Genomic DNA, 15,518 nt, shown 5'->3' with positions numbered 1-15,518 from the left:
ATGCCATGACTACAGTGAACCAAACCAGGGTCAATTGATCCAGGTGTTGCTCGGTTATTTTTGACCACAGAATTTTCTGACCAGCAGAAGCCCTGAAGCATAGGGTTAAAACAGTAGCAGTACAATATGAGTAAACAGGTGACACCACACCTTTTCATAATTCCCTTAGAAATATCAACACATTAGACACACAGAATTCATTTCAGAAGCTTACTTTTCTGTCTGCAGGCATATGCTCTCCTGGATACAATTCTGTCCATAAAACAGTTTATGGTGTCTACTGACTGCTTTTTTTTATTTCCCCCTCTTCATCTAAATCCACTTAATACAGCCTCAGTCTTGTTCTGAAACTGTGTATAAATTGGTTTTAATGCGTCATTTATATTTTTAGATATTGCCCTGAAGAATGCCAAATCATTTAAGGAATCAATTCCTCGCATAAGCCTTAATCACAGAGTAAAGAAAAAAAAGTATTTCCCATGTTATATGCCTGCAAAATAATGAATGCAACAGTGATGTCTAAACAACAGCTGTGAAAACAGTTACACCTGGTGAATACCAGGTGAAAGGAGAAAAAGATACAGAAAAAGAAAAATTGAGGTCTATTGCAAAAAGAGCACGTAATTGTCACATCAGAAAGGAGAAAATGTATCTTGTATAAAGACTTGAATTAACAAATTAGGGAAGATGTCAGTGCTGGGGATACTTTGTGATTTAACTTTGATCAGAGCTAACATGAATGGAAGTTATAGGCATAAACCTCTATGAATCAAGATGCAAAAATATTCCTTTTCCTTTTTTCTTTCCCCTTTTGCAGGCTCAGAGAAGGTAAAGTGTTTCAAAAGAAAAGGTATAGCTTTGATAACAAGATCAAATTGCTTTCCATGTCACATCTGTCCTTAAAGAGTAATGACAAAAATGACAACTTCTTATTCTCATCTGGAGGAAAAACTCTGTTAAAACATGACTAATGAAAATACAAAGAGACTTATACTACTACGCACACTGCCACATAGCAGGAAAATTGCATTACTTACCCCTTTCAGCTGAAATGCCTGACAGGTTGTTGCCCACAATGCATATTTTACAGGCTGCCTTATATTTCCTCTGAACAATGACCCTTAGAGGGAATATTCATAGAAAATAAGACTAACCCCTGGATTTCAATATTTCAGGTAACAGAAAGGTTACAAATTTTTCTTGGCAACCAGTTCCATCAGCTCTTGACCCGTTTAGTTCCCAGCTTCTCCCTCAATTCTTGCCTGATTTACAAAAATACAGAAAGCCTCTCCCCTCTTTGCAGCTCCTTCCACTGACCTACTTCCCATCCTCTTAACTTTCAGAGCTCCACTAGCCCCAAATTTCCTCTAAACTTCTTTCCTTCCCTATACTTCATCACTTCCTTTTCCACATTACCTGCAGTGAAATCCAACCCATACTTACTCCCAGTTTTCTTACCTTCAACCCTTCCTCTCTTACCATCAGCACTTCATAATCCTCCCCATTTTCTAATGCGAGCATAGCCCACCCTCCAGTAAGTCCTAACCTTTCTTTATCCTCCTCACTCATCTCTGGATCAGGTCCTCACTTTCCCCACTCCCACTTCCTCCACCCCAGTAAGGAGGCAGATTCCAAAAGTTGGCAAATTTATGAAGACGAAAGTCTGCCATATCACAGTCTGCCAAGTCTGCAGATTTATAAAGACAATTTCATTTAACTAAGTGTTCCCTCCTACTATTTACTCATTTTACTTCACACAACACAAGTTTCACAATGCTTATTTTGGGATAATTTCTTCAAAATATATTCTGAACACTTTAAATCTGATCATTTCAGGTTAGAGTAACTGAGTCAAAACTGGTGGGTTTTACTTTTGTCAACTAGAACATGCCAAAAAATGATGACAGACTTATGCAAATGCAAACTTCTGATTTTTGGAGCAGTCAAAACTAACCTCATTTCCTTTGTTATACTCCAAAAAGTTATCCAGTGAAGAATGTTGTAGGAGTCATTTTTAGGAGACAACGTGAGTTCTGCTGCAGTGCTGCCTGTTTTACAGTATCAGACATAACAGGGTGGGTATGTGGGAGTAACTTAACACATGCATATGAATAAAAAACAATTAAGTCAGAAAAACTGAAGCTCTTCTTTTTGTCCAAGATTGTCTGAGCAACAGAAATAGACTTTGGTGAACAATCTCCCATTAGTCTTGGATTGATTAAAACTCCCCATCCCATTGCAGATGTTCAAGAGCCTGAAGCAGGCTGTTACTAAACATTTTAACTCCCCTCCCCAGGTTTTCTTTGGTATCAAACACTGCATTTTGTAAGTGTCATGCAATGAATTGCTCCAGCTATTACTAACTCCTACTTCTCAAGAACCAATGTTCCTCTGACTGCCAATCAGCTCCGAATCGTAACAGCTATCCAGACTGTTTATGTAACTATGAATGCTAGACAACTACCTGACACCAATATTCTTCAAAATCAAGGAAGCTTCTCAAAGGACAAAAATGCAAGATGTTTGTTTCTTTATCAAGAATTCAAATACAAAAATACACATTCCTGTCCTGAATTTAAAGTGTATTAATTTCAGAAAGGTTTGTGTTGTTTGGGGGGTTGTGTGTGGTTTATAATGAAAACATCTATTCAGTGGGTTATGAAAGTTTAAAAAGAAAGATACAAAGGTATTCACCAGGCCTATGTTATTTCAATAAATTTTATTAGTTTTATTGAATGAATGCTATGACTACAGAACATGATCTGAGGCAGCAAAATGCGTTTTAATGTCTCATATCATTCAGGAAAGGAATCTTTTTGCCTATTCTTCCGTTAAAAGGTGAATTGACCTAGATAAGCATTCCCAAACCTAATTTCCATATATCAATCAGTAATATAGCATGCAAAATGTGATCCTGAGTCTTTAATGGGCTAGCATTCACTTGACTAAATCAGAAAACACTCTCGCTCTAAACAGCAAGCTTTTGGGGTCTGCAGCTAGTTTTCCAGCCACTGCCACGTCCTTAACCCAGGGTTCACCTTGCATCGCCTTCAGCAAGACGCTGGCAAGACAAGAAGGACTGCAAATATAATGACCGAAGAAGTGACCCAATAGCATTTCCATTTCTCCCCCCATTACCTTCTTTTTATCAATCAAAGAGATCAAAGACCTGGAAGAAGCACCCTACCCTGAATTGCTATAGCCTGGGGGAAAAAAATACTGTATTTATTCTGAGTTTATTCTCACATAAGCAAAAGAATACAAATAGGCAGCTTATGGGAAAGCACCGCAGAACTCTCACCACAAGACCGTTGTTGGTCACACTGTTTGAGGGACGTACACAGCAAGAAATTATGTGCACAAGGAAGGACAGGAACTAAATTAGTCACTCTACAAACAAGACCAGGGCAATTTTCAATTTCTATTTTCATAAAAACCAAGTGAGTGCAAACTACCTGTGAATCATCTGACCTACATGATGAAAAACCCAAGACACTGTTTAATTTGTATTCACTAGTCATAAATATCAACTTCAGTGAATTAGCTCTCCATTAACTATCTCCCTTAGAGAAGTCACCTAGTGATTTCTGTTTTCCTATTGTATGTATTATTTGCATATGCTAACCTGAGAAGATGTGCCACAGCTGCAAAAATACTGCCAGTGCTATGGGCATCTCCCAAGATAAAAGATGTGACAGTAATCTTCCAGTGCATAGAAAGAATTAAATTAAAATAATTTACCTTTTTTTCTTAAGAAGCACTTTCTGTTACCAATACTGGATAGAAAGATTCTTCCACTTAAGTATATTACTCATTGCATAAAGGCCCCTCTTATTTAAAATTGAAGTGTAGTAACTGAAATACGGACATTAGATCAACCACAGTAGGTCACATTACCCTATAACCTGTCTCCACCAATGATAACTCTCAGGTTCCCCTGACTTATGTCCCTTTCACAATGAGAAAGAGATCCCAGTATGCAAGCACACAGAGTACATCAAGTTGTACTACCTCTTCCAATTCCTTCAGAAACAGAAGGAATCCTGGTAGGGTCCTGGTTGCCTCCTCCCTCACTTACACTTCTACTGTCCCATCTGCCATCATAACACGTCACAGGAACTTGCTGTCAACCACCTCCTTTCCCTGGCACACCTGGTCCATACAGTAGGGTGGGAAAATATAAGAGGGTGTGTATACACATGGGGATGATCCCAGTTCCTGTGAGTTTACAATTTCTTCCCACCCCAGCATGTCTGCAGGCAGAGCATGATCAGGCAGAGCCCACTGGCACAACAAATGAGTTGGAAGCGCAATGCAAGGTGTCAAAGGAGCTCTGTTCAGTATTCCCTGCAGCTCCTTGTCTTTACATTTCAACCCTGGACTCTCATCTCTCCCCAGTATCAAAGGGCTTTGAGCATCTGACATATGAGGGTTGTTGTGGGGCGTAATGAAGACGGAGCCAGACTCCTCTTAGTGGTGCCCAGTGAACAGACAAGAAAGTGCAAACTGAAATACAAGAAATCCAAAAAAACAGTTTTGGTTGGTTTTTTTTTTTTTTAAACCGTAAGGCTAGACAAACACCTGGACAGGTTGCCAAGAGAGATTCTGGAGTCTTCACCCTCAGAGATACTCAAAACCCAACTACACATGTCCCTGGGTAAATCCTAGCTGACCCTGTTTTGAGCAGAGGTGTTGGACCAGACAATCTCCACAGATGCCTTCCAACCTCGGTGATTCTGTTCCTCTCCTACTGCTTAACCTATTGTGAGAGTCGGTAGGGAGTATTGATTAGATTTGTCAGAGGATTGTCTAATTCTTGGTTGAACCTTGTTAAACCTCTCTCGCATCTCCACAGCATGACAGGCACCGAGCAGAAGGTAAAGGTCTTCACCACAAATGAGTTGTTTCTTTGGAGGTGGCACATAGGTGGTGACATGCAGATTTTAGTAGCCCGCATGCACGCAGACTGCAGACCATAGAATGTTTTTTTTCCAACAACACTGCATAACAATTTTGCTACAGTACTCGCCTGTACTCAGAACATGTTGTGCTTGTGGAAAGTGTGATAATGAATAGGAACATAAAATTTAAAAGTCCAAGTAAAATAGAGAAAGAACAAAGCTGCTTTTGCTTGACAAATACAGTTATCTGCTTAAACAATATTGATCATTGTTGCATATTTTAACACATTACTAGATATTTCTGTGCAGAAGGAAGTCTTTCCCTTCACGTGGGAAAAGAAATCCTTAAAAGTAATATCAGCTCAAGAAGATGAGCAGCTTTGGAACAAGCTTTCTCTTAACATTAACTGGCAAAGTTGTTTGGGAAATGCAGTGAGACTAGCACAGAAGTTGTTTTGTTAGAAAAATCCATTAATTGGGTGCATTTTGCACTTACATTTTTGAGTGTCAATAAACAGCTAAGTATTCCAGAAAAAAATATATGAAAACAGAAAAATTAACATAATACATTACAGAGGACACTTATCTGTAGTTTTAAAAGTCCAGTCCCCTGTAAGTTAGTTCAGACAATACTTACAGCAAGTACTCCTATATTAGAACTTCAGAAGAAAATATCAGATATCCAACTTGTACTGGTTTTGGCTGGAAGAGGGTTAAATTTCTTCATAGTAGCTTGTATGGTGCTATGTTTTGGATTTGTGACCAAAACACTGTTGATAACACAGGGAGGGATGCTTTAGCTATTGCTGAGCAGTGCTTGTGCAGTGTCAAGGCCTTTTCTGCTTCTCACCCCACCCCACCAGCGAGGAGGCTGGGGGTGCACAAGAAGCTGGGAGGGGACACGGCTGGGACAGCTGACCCCAACTGACCAAAGGGATATCCTATACCATATGGCGTCATGCTCAGCAATAAAAGCTGAGGGAAGGGAGGAGGAAGGGGGGGATATTTGCAGTTACGGCATCTGTCCTCCCAAGTACCCGTTACACATGATGGAGCCCTGCTTTCCTGGAAATGATTGAACACCTGCCTGCTGACGGGAACTAGTAAATAAATTCCTTATTGTGCTTAGCTTGCATGTGCAGCTTTTGCTTTACCTATTAAACTGTCTTTATCTCAACCCGCAAGTTTTCGCACTTTTACCCTTCTGATTCTCCTCCCCATCCCCCTGGGGGGAGTAAGCGAGCGGCTGCCTGGTGATGAGCTGCCCACTGGGGTTAACCCATGACAGAACTAAAAGAACTAATTCTGTCCTATTTTCACTATGTAACAACACATCCATCCACTACCATGATAACTCTGGGATTTAAAATTGCTAATAACTCACTCTACCTTCTACCTGTATTAACATAACTCTATTCAATCAGAATAATTACACCAATGTTAGAATAACAGTTTACCCTTTTTTGGCTATAATGATTATGTCCTTAAAGAAGTACATAGAACATTATAGCATAAGTATTAAGTCACATCTAAATTAATTTCCATTAGTTACTTGATCTCAAGAATTAATTTGAAGTGTCTAACAACTGCAATCTGATTTTCACAAGCTCTTAATATGTTAAAAAATGTATATTACACTACAGACATTAAATTCCCACAGGGTATTTAGCTGAAAAGCTTCTAGTTGACTTGACCTAAAAATCACAGACAAAATGCTTAAAACCCAATTTGCCATTTCCATTTTTTTATGCTAATACTATGTGAAAGGCACCTTCTCCATGTTAAATTAAGAATACAAGGCCCAAATTACTACTTGCCTGCAATCAGCAGTTTATTCTTATTTAGATAGTACTGTTCAGCCTTATACTATCAAAGTAATCCTCCTGATAGTTCTTGCTTTAAGTGGCTTCCACAGTTTCTTTCCACAAAGGAGCAAAACGCCAAATTCATTGCAAAAGGGGAAATTTTGTTACGTTAGTACAAAGCTAGTTATAAATGAATGCTGTCAAGTCCACTTCACATGAAGGGTGAACCACTGCCTTACAGGGTTTGCTTGAACAGTTCAATAAGAATTGATGTTCCTAAATATTCTCCCTTGAGAAGCCCAGCATAGCAGAGAGGAATTTGAATTAAACAGAAATCCCGTAATTCAGTGACAGAACAAAATGTAACATCTATTTTAACTATGAAAAAACTTTCATGAACATCACAGATACCGGAGATAATATATGTATAGCAAGTTAACAACAGGTTGCAGTTATTCAGAGAAAACATAACCTTGTTAGTTCTCAAGAAGGCCGTGCAGAGGACATTAAAGGAGCGTATGCATTTCGCTTACCTGGTTCATACTTTTATATGGTATGGTTTTGATATATCTGAAAAAGGCTGTTTTGTTTGGGGGGTTTTTTTTGAACTTGAACTGAAACCCCGAGCATTCAAATCCTCTCCATAACCTTTCATTCACTGCCTTCCTAGCACAGGCTGTTAAGACAGAAGCTTATCTGCTGTTAAGACATTAATCATTAATGTGTCTCCAGTCTGTAGATGGAGAGTGTATCCCATCGGGTTTTCTCAAGCCTCTACAGGTCACATTTACATGTCACAAAAACAACCATCTTCAATTCCACTTTTAAGTCTACTTATAAACCATTCAACCCATGTATTTTCAATAGCATCTTCCACCTAATGTGTTGGCCACAGATTGCATAAAAATCTCAGCTTCCAAATGGTCTCAGCGTAGACTGTCAGAAGGCATGAAGCAGAAGGTCAAGTCCATACTCAAGGAGAAAAGAGCAGGAGAAAATAATGTTAAAGCAACCTGAAGCAAATATGAAAATCACTTCAATCCTCTCTAGACTAGCAGCCAACCTCGTTTTTACCCATACTCAGTGCTTCATCAGACACAGGCAAAATATCATACTACTCAGCATAGAGAAGATGAACATAAAAAACATTTTAGGCCTTATTCATGTGCCTTCAGTGAAGTCCATGGGGACACAGGATCCTGTTGTTTCTCTCATGATGTAGCAACTAGGTTAGAACTAGTGCTTGATAACACAACTACTCAGGAAAGATTAAAAATAAAGTCAGTGAGAAACACTGATGACACTTTCATGAGTTGCAGATTTGGATACTGCTTCATAATGTACGATATCAACACAGGGATAGATTTGAATACAGTGGTTTGGATAATTGCTCCATCATTGCAAGTACCATTTCTGAAGTACACTAGAAACCTGACTGTTAATTGCTCAGTCACCCCAAATCACCTAGGTAACAAAACCAAGGTACAGTTACTCTCACAGAATATACAGGACACCTAACTAAAATTTAGACACCAGGGGCTAATTAGATAATTATCACAAACAGACATTCCAAGCAGGGGCAATAACGCATTTCCATGAAAGACACCTATGTTTTGCCTTTCTGCTCCCTCCAGAGATACACTAGGAATCTCAAATACTTGCAATTAATATCTTTTTTGCTAGCTTCTCACTATTTCTGTGTCAATCATTTACCTTTGTTATGTCTTCCCAAAGTTTCAGATAGCCCCCTCTACACTAAATTTGTCAATTATTATTTTGCAAATTTAATGTTTAACTGACATATTCAACCCCTCCCATTATCAAATTGAACCCTGCAGTAGCCCATGAAATATTACTCTGTATTCCAACACTGGGTTTTGCATATACTGTTATTAATTTATATTGTAAATATACTTACTGAGATGTTAGGTACTCCCCTAAACTGAGATGTTAGGGCATCCCCACATAAGCAGCATAGTGCAAGCATGAGGAAAAGGGGATTTTACCTAAGTGTCAGCATTGGATGGATAAGCAAAAACAACCCTCAGTAATACAGTACCGGCATGCATCTTGAAAAATTATCTCAGTTCAGTATTGTATTGTTATTTGTAGGCAAGGCAAAAAAATCAAATGAAAATTGAGAAAGGAAATGAAGAAAGGTTTGTGATAACTGCAGTTGCTTTAGTGCTTCATAGGCAGTGTGGGAGAAAAAAATGAATGCAACTATTTGACAGTTTGACAAGTGGGCAATGAAGACTTGTATCACTGTTAAAGCTGAGGAAAAAAAGCTGGGATGACCTTAGGCCATGAAAGTCCTTTAACTGGCAACAAGCGGTTTTATCTAAAATATTGGAACTATGGGAAAGATGCAAAGAAAGAAATGGCACAGTCAAAGCAACAATCCGGAAAAATAAGTTGTACAGCTCTAATTGGACTGACACAAGTAGGCAAGGCTGCCTTGCTCTAGGCAAGAGGAGAGAACGATGCAGCACTGAGGGCAAGCACAAAAATTTTTTACCTGCAAGGATGAAATCTTATAGCTGAATTTAAGAAACCAAAAACAGGCAACATTTAGAGAAGATTCAAGTATGAGAAATTGAGGAAAAACCTGTGCTCAAGAGCACCCAGAGAAACACAGTCCTGCAGAACAAAAAGGACAGTGGTAATGTTCACCCACTGAGACAGGAAAAAGCTGAAAAATTAGGGATTTTTAAGTTATATAACACATATGCTGATAGCCAGGTGTGGGCAAGGGAGCAGTCACAAAGACTGACAATTATTTTCTTTGTAAATAGTTGCAGAGAGGCAGAAAGGCAAGTCTGTGAGAGCCAAATGTAAGTGGGCAGTCTCGTTCTACTGCATGTATGCAGTCATATTTCTAGACGGAGTAAAAACACACAGGCGCATACAGCACAGTGCAGCTCACATCTTGAAGCTGGGCCGTGTGGTCTAGGAGCTCAAACAATGCTCTGAACTTTTTTTTTTAACTTGTAGTAATGTACAGGTACTTTCATTCATATCATTTTTCACGACTTTGTGATTTTAATGACTGACTAACTTGTTAGCGTTTCAAAATCCCTATCAGCAACTTTAAAAAAAAAAATTGCTGATTTTTTTAAACATTTCCTCTTTGGTACTGGTACAGGGGATATTTAGTATAGTCATCTTTTCACATTAGCCACTACTATGAGAAGTGATGGATTATTTTGTTGCTCATGCACACCTCAATTTCTGCTGTTAATTCTAAGTACTGTAGCACATCAACTGTTTTTTCCTGCTGTTCTGCCTGCTGACCCTCTTAAAGAACTTACAGTGATTTGGGGGTCTGATCCTATTTTTTTCCAATGTGGTTATTCTAATTTTCTCCTACATTTTAACTACCCAGGTTTACATTCTTTTCACTGGGCTTGCAGGGCTGCATATTTCAGGTCATTCAGGTCTTTTACCATGCTGCTTTGTATTTTTCCTTCTTTCTTTTTGCCTCTCTTACACACTGGAAAAGAACCACGACCTAGCTGGAGAACAGGGAGGTCAGCCATAGCCTCCGTCAATCTTCTGAGATACAGTTAACAAGTCTATATATGATATCTAAATGTTTAAAGTTGTAACTGATGTTAGAACATTTGAATGACCAGTTTCCATAGAAATATGAATATCTTTAAATCACATCAGTATCAACCGTGTTCATTTGAAAAGGCTCTATAATACTGCACAGGCTAACAACATTAAACTGTTCCAAAAACGTGTCCTGAATTGCAGTTTTCACCTTTTGTGTAACTATGTAATACTAAAGTGTAAAACCCTTTTTAGTGAAATGGTGGCATCTTGTGGCAGAAATCTGTCACTGCAAGAATGACGGCTTTGAAACTGTATTCTGATGAAACACACATAATTAGTAATCTAAACAGTTAATCTCAAGCATCTGTTTCAGTTCATTATTTACAATATTACAAAACTGGCACATTTGCAGAGTTATTTTGAAAGACTTTCTTCTTTCCCTACATCTCATTTATGAGCAGCATCGCTCTTGCCCAGATTATAAATTACTTTCAGCATCTCACAAGTGAGTTAATGCCACTCTTGGGGGAGGCGGTGACCATCTTTGTAGGTTCGACACATATTCTCGGTATTTAGGAGATCCACCTATCCAAGCTTTTACCTATCGCCTTCAAAAAGAGCACTGCCAATCATGCAAGCATACTCTGCTGAGCAAGTTGTTTAGGAGGAAGAACAGTTTCTCAGACGCTCAGCTTTTTTCCTTCTTATCTCCTGTGAAAATCTAGCATCCCCTCAGTTCTGGTTCCTCACTCCCACCAGCCCCTCAGCAGAAGCAGCCCATGCTGCCTGCCAACAACAAAAAGGAAACAAACAGGGTCTTGGAGGGCTTGCTTCAGCTTCCAGGAAAGGGTATGTTTCACTCTACAAAGCTTCTTCAGCATAACACATCTGGACGATGCCAGGAAACTGGCATCCACAACTGCTACCACTCCCTCGGTGCTGCAGAGCAGAACCGAACAGCAACGCTGCCCTCGTCAGGGAGGCCTCGGCAATCCCCCATGAACTTGCCATCCCTTAAATGCCTGTGGTTCTTTTTCTTCCAAAATTGAACAAAATGAATACAGATAGCCACAGAAGAGAGACTAATGTTTTTCTAGGCACACAAGAAAGTTAGATTGAGGTTTTTAATACTACTTCGTTCAGCCACTCCAATGCTTTACCTAGTATTTATTCTTCATAAGGAGCATTCACTGGTGACAATCTGCTACTGTGGTGTTAAACAGTAATTCCTTGTGACAAGTATTTTGAAGGTGCCTTTTTACTGTTATATATTATTACGAACAATCAATTTCTTCAATTTTTAATTCCTTTTCCTTCCAGGGAACTCTGCTTATTCTTTTGCCTTCTGGTTGTTTGCAAGGGGAGGAGGTGTTGTTAGTTTTGGTTTTGTTTGTTTTACCTCTTCTTAAACCTCATTTTTTTAGTAAAAAAAAGCTTTCATCTAGCATTTTTCTTAACATATGAAGATGCTATCCATATCCATTGGGGGGAAAGCAGGAATAATTTTACCTTCACTGGTGAATATGCACAGTAATCTTGACATAAAAGTTCTTGGTCTGTGACTGTAATACAAATAAGCACAAGCAAACACTTGTGAATTTGCAGACAATCTTGCTAATGGAAGTGAAAAAGAAATGTGGATTTCATACACAAAACATGAAGAAGAGACTCAAATCACCATGTAGCCCCAATGCACACTTCACTTACTTCCTGTTGTTACAGTGTTGTCACCTTCCCAGCCCCATCATTAATACAGGGCTAAATAGAATAAAGTGCTACGGTATCAGTCTAGCCTAGTATTTAAATGAACACAAAGGTCTGCCTATTAGCAGCTTTGGTCTAACAACCCAAATAAGGTTTACAGGCTTGAGCCAGAGTTAACCAGCTTTTTAGGGCAGGAACTGCATCTGCATAATGCTCTGTATGCCTACATGAAACACCATCTTTAAACGTGTGCTGGTTTTGGCTGGGGAAGAGTTAATTTTCTCCATAGTAGCTAGTATGGGGCTATGTTTTGGATTTGTGGTGGAAACAGTGTTCATAACCCAGGGATGTTTTAGCTATTGCTGAGCAGTGCTTGTGCAGTGTCAAGGCCTCTTCTGCTTCTCACCCCACCCCACCAGCGAGGAGGCTGGGGGTGCACAAGAAGCTGGGAGGGGACACGGCTGGGACAGCTGACCCCAGCTGACCAAAGGGATATCCCATACCATATGGCGTCATGCTCAGCCTGTAGAGCTGGGGGAAGAAGAAAGCGGGGGGATGTTTGGAGCGATGGTGTTTTGTCTTCTGAAGTACCCGTTACGTGTGATAGAGCCCTGCTTTCCTGCCTGGGGGAAGGAGTGAATGAATTCCTTGTTTTGCTTTGCTTGTGTGCGCGGCTTTTGCTTTAGCTATTAAACTGTCTTTATCTCAACCCGCAAGTTTTCTCACTTTTACTCTTCTGATTCTCTCCCCCATTCCATCGGGGCAGAGTGAGCGAGCAGCTGTGTGGGACTTAGTTGCTGGCTGCGCAACTTTCTGACTTTGAAAAATAACATGTTATTCAGTGATAGCTGGATGTGAACTTCCTGCAAAAACAGAGAAACACAATATAACTATACACTTTAACAACACAAAGGTTTCTTCTGTTTAGCAATTCCACCTCTTTATTTCTATGCTGTATCTCTGGGTGTAATAATCCAGTGGATAAAAAAAAGAAAAAAATTTTTAAAAATCACGGGGGTTTTGTTGAAGTAAATTTTGTATTACTGTACTACTCCATCTGACAAGTTGGTAACAATCTAGAAACAAGAAAGGCAGATGTATAAAAACTTCTCCTTCCTAAAATTAATTTAGCTGCTGCCCTTTCAGGTAGTATAAAATTAATCAGTGAATACTGATAAATCTGCACAATGTGATACTGCTAAGAGGAGAATAATCTTGTCACTGAAGTGTAGGTAATCCAATCTGCCCAGGTTACATGAAGTGAGTGTACGGGCAAGAGTTTCTGTAAAAGACATCAAGTAACTCCATTTTAGTTGAGTGTTTTTAGTGACCATTGCTTCAGGACACTGGTACACTGGAAAATCTGTTGTTCATTGGCTGTACATATGCTTGGTGAATGTGCTTGGTACTGATGTAATTTTCTCCTGCCATCCACAGCAGCATTTGTGAGCTCAACCACAAAGGAACATTTGGATGATACATTCAGACACATGGGTGAGATTTACCAAGACAAAAGGCAGATTTCACATCCTCTTGAGAAACCCCCAAACCCCAATTTCCCACCACAGTTTCCATAAGGGGACTTCACACTAAATCAGATCCTTCTCTGGGGACCTATTTTTAAATGACCAACCAGGAACTAGTATGGGCAAATCTCACAGAGGAAGACAATTTTAGCCTTCCTTGGCTTCTTGGGTGAGAGAGAAGATGTTATATTAGTGGCAGCCGAAGCAGCACATAGTCATACAAGTTGTCTAAGCAATGGTATGAGTTGTTGAGTTTTTGTATTAGCCTGTAAAACTACACCAAAAGAGCACGTAACTGGAAATCTAACATCAGCTTGCACAAATCAGTTTCACATCTTCAAAAAACTGCAAAAATTCCCTCTTAAAAAAAGCAGTTGTGTTCACACCTGAGTCTCTCAGGGATATGTTTGGTCCTACATCATTGTAACACAATGGCTATTACATAAACCTGAAAAGGAAAAGCCCCTTTATTTACATATCTGTTTAGCAACTCTAGGCAGGGGTAAGAAACTTGGAGTTTTTTGCTTTCTATGGAAAGCTATTTTCAGATATGGGTACAAAATGCACCCTCCTTTTTTCAGCTAGCATGTTGAATAAAATATTTCAAACTAATAATGGCCATAAAACTTGTTTTAGTGATTCCCATAAGCTAAAGAGTGGATGACATTGCTGTAGATGTTCAATCTTAGCATCTTCTTTATTTCTCTCACTGGAGAGCACATGCATAAGTATGTTACACTCATCTTAAAATGTTTCTTCTCACTGGCTGTAGGGAAGTACAAACTTGTCAGTCAGTCCCTTCTACTATTGTTTCACTAGAAGAGGTTTCAAAAGTACTCTCCTGCAGTTATCTGATTTGTCTTAGGTTTTCCAGTCCTCAGGACCCTCAAGGGTTCTCAGAAGACATCCTTACCACTCCTCCTTACCTTACCTGCTCAGAGTGAAAGCATTCAAACTTGTCACCAGTTTCAAAAGGAACCACTCAAGACCTTTCAAATGAGCCTCCTTACAGACAACTTCCTCTCTATCCAACTTCTGGTCTGAATCTCACTCATACCAGACATGAGTCTATGAAATAACTAACACAGTAAAAATAATATGTTGCCACAGAGTAGCCCACTGTATTTAACCTCAGAAATAGTCATGCTGAATTTTGTTGCAGTTCCCTCTCCCAGTATTTTTCTCCCAGGCAAATCAGCAAAGCATGACAACAAGAATCTCTTCACAAAAAGTATGCAAACCTTTTCACAATGTCACACGCTGAAAAAAAAAAAAAAACAAACAACTTTTAATATCTGTAGCTGAGCCTGGATCACATCTTGGAAGACAGCTGAGACAGCTTCCCCCCCCGGCCCTTATTACCATCCATTACTTGTAAAGTTGCTGCTTCTCATTATAGTTACACCAATCACATAAAAACAAAAACTTACGCATATGGGAATAAAACTCACCATGCTGTTCATTTTTGAAGAGGATGAGCTTGCTCTCTGCTTCCGTAGGGTGTTAAGCTCTTCTGTATTTCCATCCTTTGGTTTTATGATCAGCCGACTGCCTCCAGCAGTACCTTCTGAAGAGGATCTCAGTCGTTTCTCAACAAATCTGCCGTCTCGGTATGGACTGAAGCTATTGGCAAGATCAACTACAAATAGAGAAGCAATCAGCAACCATTACAGAGAATTACTCTCTACAAATATATTCTTAATGAGAACACTGTTTTCCTTGAAATGCTTACATTGAAAGGCAATCGCATAAGACATGTCCTGTAGAAAGCAGATCCCGCTTACCTAGACAAAAGCGTTACCTGGGCGACCCGTTCACTGTTCAGCCCCCAATGACTAGCACACTCAGCATGCTACAGCCCAGTCCACAGCTCCTCACAGAATCCAGAAGGACCTTTGCTCCATCCTTTCCTTTCTCCCCTCATTCTAGGACACTTCCAAACCTGTCCAGTAAAATCCACTGGAGAAACCATCGCTGGTCCACTGGTGCCAGAACCCAACCTGTCCTACCCTGCGTCCCAAAGC

The 15,518-nt window shown here is 39.6% G+C and overlaps 1 protein-coding gene across 2 annotated transcripts in view; it reads right to left on the bottom strand.

Moving 5' to 3' along the window:
- CCSER1 (coiled-coil serine rich protein 1) overlaps window positions 1–15,518 on the bottom strand; it is a 731,922-nt gene that overhangs the window by 634,777 nt on the left and 81,627 nt on the right. For both annotated transcript variants that reach the window (XM_075500578.1, XM_075500579.1), the window contains exon 3: window positions 14,946–15,133. In XM_075500578.1, the coding sequence (XP_075356693.1) occupies window positions 14,946–15,133 (188 nt within the window). The remainder of the gene's footprint in view (window positions 1–14,945; window positions 15,134–15,518) is intronic.

The sequence above is a fragment of the Mycteria americana genome, chromosome 4, assembly GCF_035582795.1.
Source record: "Mycteria americana isolate JAX WOST 10 ecotype Jacksonville Zoo and Gardens chromosome 4, USCA_MyAme_1.0, whole genome shotgun sequence".
Taxonomy (NCBI): Eukaryota; Metazoa; Chordata; class Aves; order Ciconiiformes; family Ciconiidae; genus Mycteria; species Mycteria americana.
Note: the sequence above shows the minus strand (reverse complement) of the source record. Positions and strands in the feature narration are given on the sequence as shown.